At 39.3% G+C, this 15,277-nt stretch overlaps 1 protein-coding gene across 1 annotated transcript in view; it reads left to right on the top strand.

Moving 5' to 3' along the window:
- The first annotated feature begins 989 nt into the window (after positions 1–989).
- elp3 (elongator acetyltransferase complex subunit 3) overlaps positions 990–15,277 on the top strand; it is a 45,249-nt gene continuing 30,961 nt past the window's right edge. The window contains exons 1-8 of the mRNA XM_079571815.1: positions 990–1,140; positions 2,739–2,838; positions 3,499–3,637; positions 3,729–3,799; positions 4,284–4,347; positions 4,449–4,517; positions 5,073–5,227; positions 13,005–13,166. Of these exons, the coding sequence (XP_079427941.1) occupies positions 1,119–1,140; positions 2,739–2,838; positions 3,499–3,637; positions 3,729–3,799; positions 4,284–4,347; positions 4,449–4,517; positions 5,073–5,227; positions 13,005–13,166 (782 nt within the window). The 5' untranslated portion in view covers positions 990–1,118. The remainder of the gene's footprint in view (positions 1,141–2,738; positions 2,839–3,498; positions 3,638–3,728; positions 3,800–4,283; positions 4,348–4,448; positions 4,518–5,072; positions 5,228–13,004; positions 13,167–15,277) is intronic.

Below are 15,277 nucleotides of genomic sequence, written 5' to 3'. Positions count from 1 at the left end.
AAAAAACCCAATGACACCGTCTCAATAAATCACCATGAATTTGGTCACACGCGCTTTATAAACCAGCGCGACCGCAGTGCGTGACAATGCGACTATAAATACGCACAGTAAGCCACAAACTCGTGCTACAAATTACAATCGGGGTTGGGTATCTCATCAAACTGAGCCAAGTATAGTATAGCCAAGACGTAAAGCACACGTGAGCTATTAAAGTGTTGTGAACTAACCGTGTGTGGGGGAAAAAACACCCTAAAGTTTATGCGTCCACGTCCAGGAATACGCACAGGAGCTAGCTTGAGACGCTAACAGGAGCTGTAAACATGCAAAACACGGGGTCAAACATCGTTAACAGCTCAGAAAAGTGAAAATGGAAATAGTGTTGATTGTAGTTTGCGCGTACACGTCCACGGCACTCACCATAGTCCACCGTTCATGCTCGCGGCTCGTCCACCTGTTGCATTTCCTGAAAGCAGAGACCTTAGTCAAGAAGCCATGTCAAGATGCGGCTAAAGGGATTTGCCTGAGATTTAGCCAAGTGCTTCCAAGTTGCCTCCGTTTGACACGCGCTGTGTAGCCAATGTTTACAGGGAGTGTGGCGCCGCGGCGTGGAGGAATCACCCGGCACTACCCCCCTCCGTATCGGAACGTCAGCGAAACGAAAGTATTAAAAATTGCATGTTTTTATTTATTTATTTATTTTATTAATGCTATTGCTATTATACAACATAATAATGAATAATTAAGGGATAAATTAACATTTTATTATTATTTGTTTATTTTTATTTTTTTATTATTATTTTTTACTTTTTATTTTTTATTAATGATACATACGGGGGATAATACACAGAAGAAGAAAAAACTGTTTACGTAAGCACGGTACATAATTCATCGTTTTGAAGCTGGAGAAACGTAGACGCGACGTTACTCAAACTACATTCTGATTCACGTCATTTTACGACATTTTTAACCCGAATACGACAAAAGCCGTGTTTCGTTTTAGCAACGGCGTGGGGTTGTTTACTTCTTCTGACAGTGCTCTATCGGCCATAAAACTAATGCAGACACCTCGGATTGAACCTTAGAGTGTTTGAGAACCATTTTAAAGCCAACGTGCAGACATGGGGAAGCCAAAGAAAAAGTGTAAGTCTGTGACAAACTGTTTTCAAGCGGCTCAAATAAGCACCGGCTTGTGTTAGCCTTGTTGCTAAAGCTAATCCATGTCAACTTTAACTGAGCTTTTAAATTGTTCGATTTCTTTATGGTGGATGTCGTACTGTTGTTTCTAGATCAATGCGAAATAGATGGTAGGTCTGTGTAATGACAGGTGTAAAGGATACGTGTTCAGCTGCGTAAGCATCGGTTTCTGCCAGTGTCAAGATTTAAGAAAGCTTTTGCAAACAGTCATGAGAAGAATGCATTCCAGATGACTATTGACTACATTTTTATTATTATCTGCACTGGTTCCCTTATCGTGACTGACTAAAGTTCTTTACAGTGTCTAAAGTTAAATAGTGTAACCACTCATAGATGGAAAGCAATTGAGGAAAAAATACTATACTAACCTGTTTTATGGTGAACATGAATTGTCAGTGTAATTACATTATAACTCTATACCTCTATAAGAATTTAGAAGGAACTAAGTTTATGTAATCAATTAATAGTTGCTTTGAATATGTATATAAAAATCATTAAGTCTAATCCAGTGTCTATAGTGTCTGACGGCTACAAACTCTTTTTACTATTTTGCCGACCTTATGATAATGCCTAAAAAGACATCCAGTGACCAAGTGTTCACACCACTTTTTTATGATCTTGAACAGTTTTTGTTCATTTTATGCACTCGGTGTTGGTTTGAGAGATGAGTTATGAGACAAACTTGATTTAAAACTGTCATATCATTATATATTACTAAATAAACCTAATCCTATCCTTTTCCTAACCAAATCCAAACCATTTTCTTAACCTTAACCATAATGTTTTTCCTTTTTCTTGTCCATTGTCCATATCAAACATATGCAGAGGTGGGTAGAGTAGCCAAAATATTTACTCAAGTCAGAGTAACATTACTTTGAAATAATAAAACAAAGTAGTGACTCAAATAATTACTAAAGTAAAAGTAAAAAAGTACTTGGAGAAATTGTTACTCAAGTACAGCGAGTACTGAGTAACTGTTTGAGCAAAAAAGTCTGATTTATTTTCAATGACGTCTTTAATTGTATGAAACAAAACATACAATCATGTGGAAATAAATAGTAATATTTACAAAGAAAATTTCAAGAAAATGGAGCATGAGACGATCTATATCTATTTTAAAGCTCAAAATGAAGCATTTGACGCTTTTATATTTACTCACAGTGGAAAAGTAACTATTATTTTTAGTCAAGTAAGAGTACATATACTTAAAACTACTCTAAGAAGTACAATTTCTTCATAAAGTTACTCAAGTATTCATACTTGAGTAAATGTAGCTGAGTACTACCCGCCTCTGAACATATGTGACGGCAAAATAGCCGAGAACCGTCCGACAGCATCGTAGACACTTAATAAATGTAAAGCATAGAATTTGACTTAGACAATGAGTATCATTCATGACATGAGCCGCCTCTACTTATTCACTTGAAAATTCCAAAGCATTTAGGATGAAACATTCCTTCCCATTTCACATTTCCCCCACAATAAAATATATAAAATTCCTTTTGAATGAAGTTGCCGCATTAATGTTGCTAATGCCTTTCCAGGTGATGCGAGTCGAGCGGAGCTGATGATGATGACTATCACAGACGTCATCCAGCAGCTGGTGGAGGCTCATGAGGAGGGGAGAGACATCAACCTCAACAAGTGGGTCATTTCCTGATGTCATTTGAACTGCCATTAACACTGTTGTTTGTTTGGTGTATACTTTATTGTCCCCATGGGCAAATTTGTCCTCTGCATTTGGCCCATCCTTCGATGCCCCTGAGGCAACCCGTAAGGAGCGCCCGGGGACCCATCCCCTGATGTGAAGCCAGGCTGATCAGAATCACCTGGCTGGAGGATTTACCTATTTTTGTTTGTTTTTAGTGACCCACTTTATTTGGTTGCATTCACAGTGTACAAAGTAAAAGCTTCAGATGAAAGGCGTGTATTGATGTACTGTATACTTTAAGTCGAAACCAATTCTATTTTAATTTCTTTCTCCCCATTCCATGATTGTTGGGTAGCCTTTCTTATTCAGTTTAAAATAAAATGAATAAATTAATTAATTATATTACTACTTCACAGAAGATCTTGTGGGTTAATGACCTCAATCACAACTGAATGAAACATATTCATAAGATCAATAACCAACTTTTGCCACTCAGATGATGACTTGTTTCTGGCACTATAGATGACCCATAAACATTATCCTAAAACAATTCTGGCATATTTGATTTACTTGCGTTTCTCACTAGATCTCAGTTATAAAAATATAATTTCACAAACTACCTTCTAAGTGTGTCTTGTTCTGTTTTTTGATAGAGTGAAGACCAAGGCCTCGGCTAAATATGGTCTGGAGAATCAGCCTCGGCTGGTGGACATTATAGCAGCCGTTCCGCCTCAGTACCGTCGTGCGCTGGTGCCCAAACTGAAAGCTAAACCCATCCGCACTGCCAGCGGGGTATGTGCTACATGAAGGGAACATGTGTCCAACCATGTCATAGAGAAAAATCCTCCTATAGAAATGTTTATGTTGACATTGTTTGTAACAGATTGCAGTTGTTGCAGTCATGTGTAAACCACACAGATGTCCCCACATCAACTTCACTGGCAACATCTGTGTGTAAGTGTCATCGTGTTTGGTTTGTTACACTGCAAAAAGTAAATATCAAGCATTGGCTTAAATTACTTGAATTGAGGAAATGTTTCTTGTTTTGAGCGGTTTTCACTCATTTAGACACTTTTCCTGATCGGACCAAGTTTACTTTGCTTGTTTGAGGACATTTCAGACCAGTTCTAGGGTAAATCTCGCTTGAAATAAGAAAGTAAAATTGCCAATGAGATAAGACCAATTTTCTTACCCCATTGGCAAAGAAAATGACCTGAAATAAGAACGAAATGTATCGAAACGAGTCAGAAACATCTCAGAACAAGTGAAATAATCTAGGAAAAATGCCCAAGAACTTCTTAACTAGTCAAAGCAACTAAAAGTTGGATTATTATGCTCAAATTGAGATGTTTATACTGATCTAATTAATTACTTTTTGCAGTGTACACAATTAAGAACAAAAGATGTGTCCAAATACAGCATTATTTTATATGTACAGTTACTGTCCTGGGGGTCCAGACTCTGACTTTGAGTACTCCACACAGTCCTACACTGGCTATGAGGTAAGAGATCATATTGTAATGAGGGTAAACTACATTGTTTATATGCTGTATTTTTTTAATTTTGTGCATGCTGTGTTTTTATTGTTTGTTTTTTGCTACAGCCGACCTCTATGAGAGCCATTAGAGCCCGTTATGACCCTTTCCTCCAGACCAGACATCGAGTGGAACAGGTCAGCATTGGTTGTTCTTTTATATCAGAACGTCTCGTTTTCACAGTTTTGTCATATCCTTTTTTTTTTTTTAATGTTAAACACTGCACTGATTTTATATATTTTTTAAACCATCCTTATCTTGCAAGCGCTAATTGGCTAAATCAAGAAGTCATGAACATCAATAAGATATTTAGCAGCCGACAGTAATGGCTGACCAGACCTGACCCCAATTATCTCACATTTAAATTTATACCCACATTAGTCTAATGCAGCAGAGCAAACAGATTCATTAACTCTGGGGCTTATATTCTGTGAAGATGGAAGATTCGTCCGCCATGTTTTAGATCTTATCAACCTATCCACCTATTTATGCTGTATCTCAGTTTGTTATGCACTTGTATTGGTTTATTGTAGCTCTATTTTCTGCTCTGATTTATACTAAGAAGAAGAAATTATCCACAAGTCTCAAATCACTGCTAAATCTGATGTAAACTATCGCTAAACCCGACTGACCTTTTTATAAAACAAAGACTTGTTTAACCTTAATAACCAGATTTTTTTTTCCCTTTGCAGTTGAAGCAGCTGGGACACAGTGTGGACAAAGTAGAGTTTATCGTGATGGGCGGGACGTTCATGGCTCTGGCAGAAGAGTACAGAGACTACTTCATCAGGAACCTGCACGACGCTCTGTCCGGACACACCTCCAATAACGTGGCCGAGTCCGTCAGGTGAGCCAGGTCACGATAGGTCTCTGTTCCTGAGGGATTTTATGATTTCTTCTTCTTCTTCTTCTTCTTCTTCTTCTTCTTCTGCTTCTTCTTCTGCTGCTGCTTCTTCTGCTTCTTCTTCCGCTTCTTTTTCTTTTTTTCTTCTTTTTTTTCTTTTTTTGTTTTCTTCTTCTTCTTCTTCTTTTTCTTTTTCTTCTTTTTTTTCTTCTTCTTCTTCTTTTTCTTTTTTTCTTCTGTTTTCTCTTCTTTTTTTTCTTCTTTTTCTTTTTCTTCTTTTTCTTTTTTTCTTCTGTTTTTTCTTCTTTTTTTTCTTCTTTTTTTTCTTCTTCTTTTTCTTCTTTTTCTTCTTTTTCTTTTTTTCTTCTTCTTCTTTTTCTTTTTCTTCTTTTTCTTCTTTTTTTTCTTCTTTTTTTTTCTTCTTCTTTTTCTTTTTTTCTTCTTCTTTTTTTTTCTTCTTCTTCTTCTTCTTCAAAACATTATTTATTATTATTATTATTATTATTATTTATTTATATTTATTTTAACTCATTGAGATTTATGACCTGGCTGAGAGGCAGCAACACATCATAAAACAGTTACATCAAATATAATACAAAATATAAAATACATCTTAGGTAAAACAGCAGCAACCATCACGGCTTTGTACACATTTTTTCAGTTTAGATTTAAAAGAGTCAAGAGAGACCAGCTCACGAAAACGCAGCTCATTTTGCAGTTGATTCCAATCAGAAGGAGCACAATATTTAAAAGCCTTTTCCCCATGTCAGTCCTTACATTAGGAACTGAAAGGAGGATTCGATCCAAGGCTGACATGACAGAATCACATTATAAACTCCACCGTTCAGCAGTTTGCCCAGCAGGGGGAGCCCTTCAATCAATTTCGCTTCAGCTACAGCTTGTTTTGTAATACATTTTTGCCTGTACAATATACTTCCTGTTATCAGCTTGTCCCCCTATGATTCTCAGTTATACATGTAATGTGCGTGACCCATGATTTCAATAGAAAAGTCCTAAAACAGATTTGTATGGTCGCTGCAAGGCTATACTGGGGGCAGGCTGTAAAATGCAACCAAGGAGTATTAGTCGTTCTCAAACTGTGGTACTTTGGCTTTTTCTGATGATGCTCAGACAATTTCAGGCTTTCATTCAAAGTAATTGTATTGGTTCATTAGCAATTTACGTTTTAGGTTTTTCTTGTGTGTAATTTAGATCAATTTTAAACTCTTTTTAGACATGTTATGGTCTTAATTTGATCTTGTTCTACTTCTGGTCATACATGGGAGGTCAATTATTTCATCGGGTGGTACTTGGTGAGAGATGTTTGAGCACCACTGATTTATAAAGTTACTAACTTGCAGAGCCGTGGGAAGATATTTTAGTTAGGGGGCGCTGAGGGACAAAATTTACCCCCAAAATACTTTTTCTGTGCATAAATCCTATTTATTAACCTCTTAACTCCCGTCTGAACCGAGAGCATTTTCTCCAGTTCAGCTTTACCCAAATCCTGTAGGCCAGTGTAACGCCTCATTTGAAAGATCTACAAAACTAAATTGATCTTTTTCCTCACATCAGATTTTTTTTTCATCACTTTTTTTGTTGGGCAGTCGTCTCATTCTTGTCACATTTTTGTGACTTTTTTGTCACTTTTTCGTCAAATTATTCGCATTTTTTTGTCAAATTCTTATCACTTTTTCGTCCTTTTTTTCTAAATTTTTCGTCAAGTTTTTCCGAAAGCTTCTGGAAAAAAGGTGTGAAAATAGCAACAAAACTGAGACGAAAACATTGACGAAAATGTGACAAAAAATTGACAAAAATTGACCAAAAATTGAGAAAAAAGTGAGAAAAAATTGACAAAAAATGGACGAAAAAGTGATACGAATTTTCGTGACTTTTTTGTCACTTTTTTGTCAAATTATTCGCATTTTTTTGTTGAATTATCACTTTTTCGTCAATTTTTTCATGTTTTTTCGTCAAATTTTTCTCACTTTTTTGTCAATTTTTTTGTCATTTTTTCTCCATTTTTTGCCACTTTTTCGTCAAATTATCCAATTATTTTTGTCAAATTCTTATCACTTTTTCGTCCATTTTTTCTCAATTTTTCGTCAAATTTTTCTCAATTTTTCGTCAATGTTTTCTCACTTTTTTCACATTTTCATCCTTGTTTTCGTCTCAGTTTTGTCGCTATTTTCACACCTTTTTACCAGAAGCTTTTGGACTGGGGTTAAAGCTGGAGAAAATGTGCTCGGTTCAGGTGAGAGTTAAGGGGTTAATATTGCCTGCAGTTCACAAACTATCCACCAGGGGGTGCTGCAGCGCCCTCAGCACCTTGGGTTCCTTCCCCCTAACTTGGCATGGCTGTCATTGATCCATGTCCAAATAGAATGCATGTACTGGTCACAATGGTCTCACAAATACTAAAGAAATGATCACAAAAAGATTGGTCACACCTGCATCAAGACTTGGATAGTACCTCGAACTATCCATTGCAATTAAGACAAAACAATAATCTTCTCAAAGTCGGTAACGAGCACTGAACTCAAACAGAAAACCTGTGGCCCTAAGCGGGACCAGAGCCACCATTTGAAAACCACTCTAATAGAAGAACTGCCTGCAACAATATGCAGAATGTTTGCAGAACGAGCCTACGTGTATCTCTCCGCTTATCTTTCAAGGGATGCCTTCGTCACAGGGTTAACCTTCAAATGGGGCAATTCAGAATCGGAGAGAAAAACGGGTAGAGGTCGTTCCGAAAAATCTACCTCAATTACTGGCATTGATTTCTTTCTCAGCCGCTCCAGCCACTTCTAAACGAAATTGGCCACGGTTTTTTACTATGAGAGCAACTTTTCGAAGAAGCATTCAAAGTCAAAGTGGCTGCGTTTGTTGATGGTCCTTTTACAGGTGATTGGACCAAATGATGGCTTTCTCCGTGGAGCTGATTTTGTTTGTTTGTCCACAGAAGTCTGATAAGAATGCTACTGTGTGGGGCGGTGCGTGATTGGCCCGAGGTTTGCATAGCTTTGCCCTCTCCTCCTATCAGCCCAACCCGGGGTAATTGAGGTTGTGTAATGTGCTAAACACAGGTGGAGGTTATCACAGAGTCTTTTTTCTTCCTATGAGCTTCCACAGCTTCAAAGTGACGCATAGATTTTTGCGTTGTGGCAAGACTGACTGCGGCACAGTAGCACAGCGGTTAGTGCTCGTGCTTCACAGTTAGAAGGTCCGGGTTCGATTCCCACCAGGGACGGGGCCTTTCTGTGTGGAGTTTGCATGTTCTCCCCGTGTCTGCGTAGGTTTCCTCCGGGCTCTCCGGTTTCCCCTACCACTAAAAACATGTACAATAGGCCAGGATGTATGAGAGTGTGTTTGAGAGTGCGCATGGGGGACGACGGATGAAAATTAGCCTAAAGCTACAATCCGGTGTGGCTTGTTCATTAACTTGCACTGTCCCTACCAAATAAACCATGAATAAAATAAATAAATTAGCCACAAGTCTAATTTCGATTGACTCAAACTCCCTAAATAATGTCTTATTTAACCTCTTAACTCCCACCTGAACGGATCCCATTTTCTCCAGTTTGGCTTTACCCAGTTTGGCTTTACCCTAATCAAAAAGCTTCTTGGGAAAAAGGCACCAAAATGAGAAGAAAACAAGGATGTAAATTACAACCAAAATGTGACAAAGATTCAACAAAAAAATGACAAAAACTCAACAAAATGTGACCAAAAATAACAAAACATAAAATGGTTACACAACACAACAACAACGCGAGGAAAAATATCAGTTTTGTGGGTCTTAGCTTTCAAATGAGGTGTTACCAAAGAAGAGGTCAGAATGCATTTGGTTTAGGCAGTTGGTAAGAGGTTAAACAGCGCAATGTCCTGTCTCCCTATAGTTTAGACCTTTACCATACAGACGATTACGATGTTGTAATGTCCGGTGGCTATGGCGATGCAATTTAAAGGAATAGGCCACCGTTTTTACATACTGAGATATGTTCTTACCTTAGCTTTGACGAGTTCTTTAGGACCTGTCTGATCTTCCCCCGTGCCTTCAGTCACGTAAACACAGCACAGACGGCGTTAGCATTTAGCCTCTCCCTCTATCCTCTATAGCTCCAAAACAGCTTTCTGATTGGATAATTATCTTGAGAACCATCCACAAAAGTAAACGTGTACAACTTTCTCATCACTTTTGTGTAAATCTGAATTAACCAGCATCACTATCAGTAAAATTGGATTTGACCATGTTTACCTTCTACCAGTCAGTGTTAATTTTGACAACGTATTTTAATTTAGTTTTAGTCTTTTGACAAAAATTTAATTCAAATTTAGTCTAGTTTTAGTCGACTAAATTTAAGACGAATTTAGTCGACTTTGCATTGATAATATTCATTTTAATCACATTTAATCAAGGTCCTGCTTCATGGTGGTGCAGCGGTTAGCGCTCACGCCTCACAGCAAGAAGGTCCCGGGTTCGATTCCCACCTGGATGGGGAGTTTGCATGTTCTCCCTGTGTCTGCGTAGGTTTCCTCCGGGTACTCCGGTTTCCCCTACCACTAAAAACATGTATAATAGATTCCCCTCTGGGGCCAGAACTCCCCTGAAAAAGAGATTATTAATCTCAGTGGGACTATCCTGGTTAAATAAAGGTCAATAAATAAAATAAAATAAAAATGGAGCTGATCCTTTGGCAGAGAATTTACATGATATGAGACTCTTTCAAACTGTCAATAGAAGTTTGGATGATTTTAGTTTCTCCTTTTCCTTTTTATTTAGTCTTATTTTAGTCGACTAAAATATCTGGACATTTAGTCATAGTTTTAGTCTCATGAAAAACTTTTAATTTAGTTTCAGTCCAATTTTAGTCGTCAAAAATATCACTTTGACTAAAATTAAGACTAAATATTTTACTCGACGAAATTAACACTGCTCCCATTTGATATAGATAAGTGATGTTCATGAAATACTCACCAAAACTTTTAGCATTCAGGTCTCGGCTCACCGGATCCTATAAGAAGGTGTGCAAGAATCTGTTATATGTTGATGATTTTATAAGAAAGTACAAGAAATCCAAACTTTCTGTCAATCTTTTCACTCTTTAACGTGAAACATCTGAAACAATATTTATCAGTATTTTTTCCAAGTAAGTGCAAAACGTGGTGAAACAGAAATAATTGCCTGAATGTAACTTCATGCGCAGCTATAGCCGAAAGCTATCATTCTCACGTCTGCTCGCCCCGCTAGCAATCTGATCACACCAGCAAGACGCCCCGGGATAATCGCTCCCAGATAATAGACTTTTTATTGATTCATTTCATACAATCTGAGCATCCTCCGTGGAGCATAAACCAGCGTAATTGGTATAAATCAACCAGCAGACTGTAAAAAGACGGACATTTATAGCCGACAGCAGAGGCAGGGGGGGGGAGAGAGTGGTCAAGGAGCCCAGAATGGAGAAAATGACAAGTATTCTGTGTACCCTCACGCTATGTTCAGGGGATTTCAATCATAAATGTGTTTGGAGAGGCACTTGTTCATGTTCTGCCTCTATAGATTTCACGAAACACTCAGAGGTATTGAGCACATCATCTGTTTCGGCGCTTAGCTCATTTTTAGGTCTGTTATTATGAGGCTACAGACGGCACATAATGGGAAAAAATTCTTCTTTTTCTTATCACAGTGAGCTTCACTTTTACCATTCATCCTCGAGTCCTTAAAACGCCAGGAAGGAGAAAAAAAGCAAGCAGCAATTTTTCCACCGTCGCTCAGTCGGCTTTGTCTTCTCTGACTGGTGACAAACTTTAAATGAGAAAATTAAAAGCGAAAAAGAATGTTTGTTTCTCATGTTCTCTTTTCATGTTTGAGTAATTGTTATGTATGTGGAGGCCTCGGGGCGCAAGCTTCGGCTTCAAACGCTTTACTGAACGTCTCTCCCGGCTCAGAAACCCTTTCATTTCCAGGTGACGAAGTGCGTGGCCCAAATCTGCAGGCAGTTTTCTTGGCATAATTTCATGTTTTCTTTAATTACTGGGACAAATCGTGTTTTCAGTCACTTTAAAATGCATGATTTGTTCCTCACGCATAGAGTTGTGTTAGAGTCTGGTTTGTTTGGTTTAAAATGGGACGTAACAATATATTAGAGCAGGGGTGGGCAATCAGAGTGCGGCTCTTTGCATGATTGGATATGTTTAATACAATGCGGCTCTTTGCAAAATAGTTGTTAAATATTTCCCATAAACTGTAACTGTCTTTGACCAAAAATCCAACCATCGTCCTACAGACCCTGTTTCTATCTCTACATGAATGAGAGTCTGTATCTCCCTCCTTTTCGAGGCGGCGTGTAAAAGGTGCAGCAGCCTCACTCAAAGCAGGATGTAGGTTGAACAACAGTCAGGCAGATCGTGGCACTAGGATCAGCTTCTGTGCTTTTCAGGTTCCTGATCAGCTACTCTTTATTTGATGTAATTTGGAATCGTATTCACAGAAAAAGATCAAAATTAGGAAATGGAAAAAAGCGGAGCTCTTATGTAGCTTATGATACGAAGCGCGACATCGTAACGCGGAAATACGCAAATTCATGACTTTTCTTCCACATGTGACTGTAACTGTAACAAATAAAATAAGATAAGATAAACCTTTATTGATTCCACAAAGGAGAAATTCACTTGCTACAGTCGGCGTTCAAGAAGAAGAGTTAATAAAGTGCAAATACAACTTAAAACAGACTCTCAGATCCTCCAGAGGCTCCTGGTTAAAGTTTGTGAACTTTGTGCAGCCTAGAGTGCGTTCTTTGCACAGTCCAGTCAGGACGAAGCTGCAGGCACTGAGCGCACAGGCCAGGGGCGGATCAGAGAAGGGGGCTCAGTTGGCAGGGCCCCACATACAAACACACCCCAGCATAAAAAACAAACAAACATCTAATTCTGTCTCAGTCAGAGCAGATTTCAGTTAATATTCATGTATTTCAATCTTGGTGAGGAGTAAAACCATTCAATCTAACACAATTATTGAACAAAAAAAAGCAAAAGACATGAAGTTATAGTTTATTGTGATTAAATATAACGGTCACATTCTATTTAATCACAATAAACTATCGCCCCGGGGATCTCGCTAATGGTCGGTGCCTTTGTGGCTCTTCACAGGATCAAGGTTGAAAATTTCGGCTCTTGGTCTCTGACTATTTGGCCACCCCTGTATTAGAGTGACATTTTAGGTGGAGCAACTTTCGTCCATAGTATAATATAATTTAAAACTTCGAGAAGCCATTTTGCATTTTGAAATATCTTCTTTTATTATTTATTTAAATGTACCAGTGTTGCCAGAATACTTAGAGTTTGGGATTGTGTCGTCAAAACTGCTGTTGACCCCTGCTGTGTGAGATTTCGATATCCAATTCTAGTCTGTGAACACGGCCATTTGCAAATGACACGTTCAGCGCGGGTAAACTGACGTGCCGGAGTTTGTTTGTCTGAAGCTGAAGTGAATTTGCACATTTATCCATCAGAACTTTCCTCAAATTCTAACAAGATGATTTCAGGCTTCTAACTTGTGTTCCTTCAGATGCCCATTAATGTCCCATTAACCCGCAGTGCGTTACGTTGTTTTTTCTTGTATACTTGCACTACATTAGTGTATCCTTTTTAATGTGAGGTTAGTGTTTGCATAATGAGCTGTTCAAACTCTAAATGGTTGTTGTTAAATGATCTGTCTCGTTCATGTCGGGCCTTCCAGCTAAATTAAAGATACTATGTCGGTGGTTTGTGCGTTTTTCAGGTATTCCGAGCGCAGTAATACCAAGTGTGTGGGGATCACCATAGAGACACGTCCGGACTACTGCCTGAAGCGCCACCTGAGCGACATGCTGGGCTACGGCTGCACTCGCCTCGAGATCGGAGTCCAGAGCGTGTACGAGGACGTAGCCCGGGACACTAACAGGTCAGTGGGGCAGACTGCGCGGGACAGACAAGGTCTCATTTATCAGTGGATTACTGGAGTGTGATATACAGCATATTTTGAAGAATATTGCTAACTAAACAAAAAGACAATTTTATTCCACTAATACTGTAACCCGAATAACTTTAAAGATTCATTTAGTCAGACACTAGGATTACAGATGTTGATGTTTCAGCCGCAATCTGCAGGTCGTCCTCAGAAGTATCACTAGCGTCCGGTTAAGTTTCATTTAAAGACGGGGTGTAATGCAAAATGGACTTTTTCAAGCTTTCCATCATGTTATTATGTCATTCCCTCATTAAAAACACGGCTGAAGTGTTGTCTTGGCACATTCACGTATTTCTGAGTAATCTGTAAAAACTGACGGCGGCCATTTTAGGGATAGGTTTGCCTGAGTCCTCCTAGGAACGCCCCCACCTCCTGGAGACGCCTCCGAGCTTTCGTCATCAGCCGAGTAACCAACCACTGCTCCTCAGCAGAACCCCCTCCCCACTGATGCCACAGACAGCGTGTGGAGGGGGCGTGTCTAAAGGCTCAGAGGTTCTTAAAGAGACAGAGGCCTATTTCAAGACATTCACTACAGCCATTTTGAGAGAGACATTTTATACAAGGCAGTTATTCTAATTTGCTGCATTTACAGACCAACAGAAGGTTTGGTCATCATTGTAGTGTGATATAGACTGGTGCTATGGGACTGAAAAAAGCATAATACCCCCTCTTTAAGAGCTGTTCATCAGGACCATCACACGTGGCCAGGCTGATGGTCCTGATTGCTCCATAAGACTGGCCACGCCCCCTTCTGCCCTGTGGTCTTATGGTGCGTTCCAGGCAACAGGCAACTGGTAAATTTACAACTCTCCAATGAGAAAAAAGCCTTGGAACGCTGCTCGAACTCGTATTTACAAGTTACAACACAAAACTCGGAGTTGTCCAGAGAGCTCCGAGTTCAAATACGAGATGAAGACAGTAATGGCGACCCCCAGTGGAGGAGAGCAGCTAATGCGAGAGCACAAAACACAACCACTGCACCAGAAAAGTGAAAGTTACTTTTGGTCAGAGCCTTCAATATGATGTTTTTTAGCATATTTTGAAACAATCATGTAACGTTAGCATCTTCTTAGCTAACTGTTGTAGCATTAGCCGTTTTGTTTACATACAACTTTATTCAGCTTGAATGCTCTGAGGTCGAAAGTCGTAATTTTCAAGTGGGAAAAATACCAGTTACCAGCTTTCTGGAATGGATCCTTAGGGCGACAGAGGGCGTGACCTCTGAAGAAGGGTGTTCCAGGTGTGGGACAGGAGAAAAGCTCTTTCATCACCTGTGTCGATGGTGTCAGTGCTTCAGTCTGATGGACCTTTCAGGACCGTCAGCTAAGTGACACTGAGGACGACCTGCAGATCGCGGTTGAAACATGTAAAGCCTGGTAAAATAATTCAACATCTCTAGTCCCAGTGTCTGATGAAATCAACCTTGAAAGTAACGCTAGTAACAAGTAGACACAATGAACGTGTAAATATACTCTTAGAGTGTATTCAGACCAGAAAAGTCCTTTGCTCCACTTGTTTGTTCCGGATCAGAAGCGAACTTTTTTTTTTCCGTTTGGTGCAGTTCGTGTTTAGACTGTACTTTTTGCAAGAGAACTATATTTTGTAAACACGTGTGTGACGATCGAGGCTCCCATTGGACAGCAAGGACCACAACAAATTAAATAAAAATGAAAATTTGACGCTTACTATGATAATAAAAGAAACGTGAGAGGCTAAACCACTGACCCTTAACCTCAGCTTCATAGGAGCAGCTGAGGAAGAGGAGTTTTGTGTGGACGAAGGGTCGTCTGCTGAGCTGTTTGTTTCCATTATGTCCACGGGACAAACTGTTGGTCTTGATCCTCCTCTTCTTTAATGCATCTCGTACTTTCATTTAAGTTTGGCAAAGTTTTTTCCACTTTGACACCGCGCTGCTGCGACCGCGGCTGTCCAGGAGACGCTCGAAGCCCGTCGGCTTCATTTTCTCGCTAAACACGAACGCAGTTGTGTTTGTGCATCTGCCCAAACATCCAGGAGGCTCCAGGTCTGTCCACGGCTCATTGTTT

The sequence above is a fragment of the Gobius niger genome, assembly GCF_951799975.1.
Source record: "Gobius niger genome assembly, chromosome: 15".
NCBI classification, from domain to species: domain Eukaryota; kingdom Metazoa; phylum Chordata; class Actinopteri; order Gobiiformes; family Gobiidae; genus Gobius; species Gobius niger.
The sequence above is the reverse complement of the archived record's forward strand: the minus strand, read 5'-3'. Positions and strand labels throughout refer to the sequence as shown.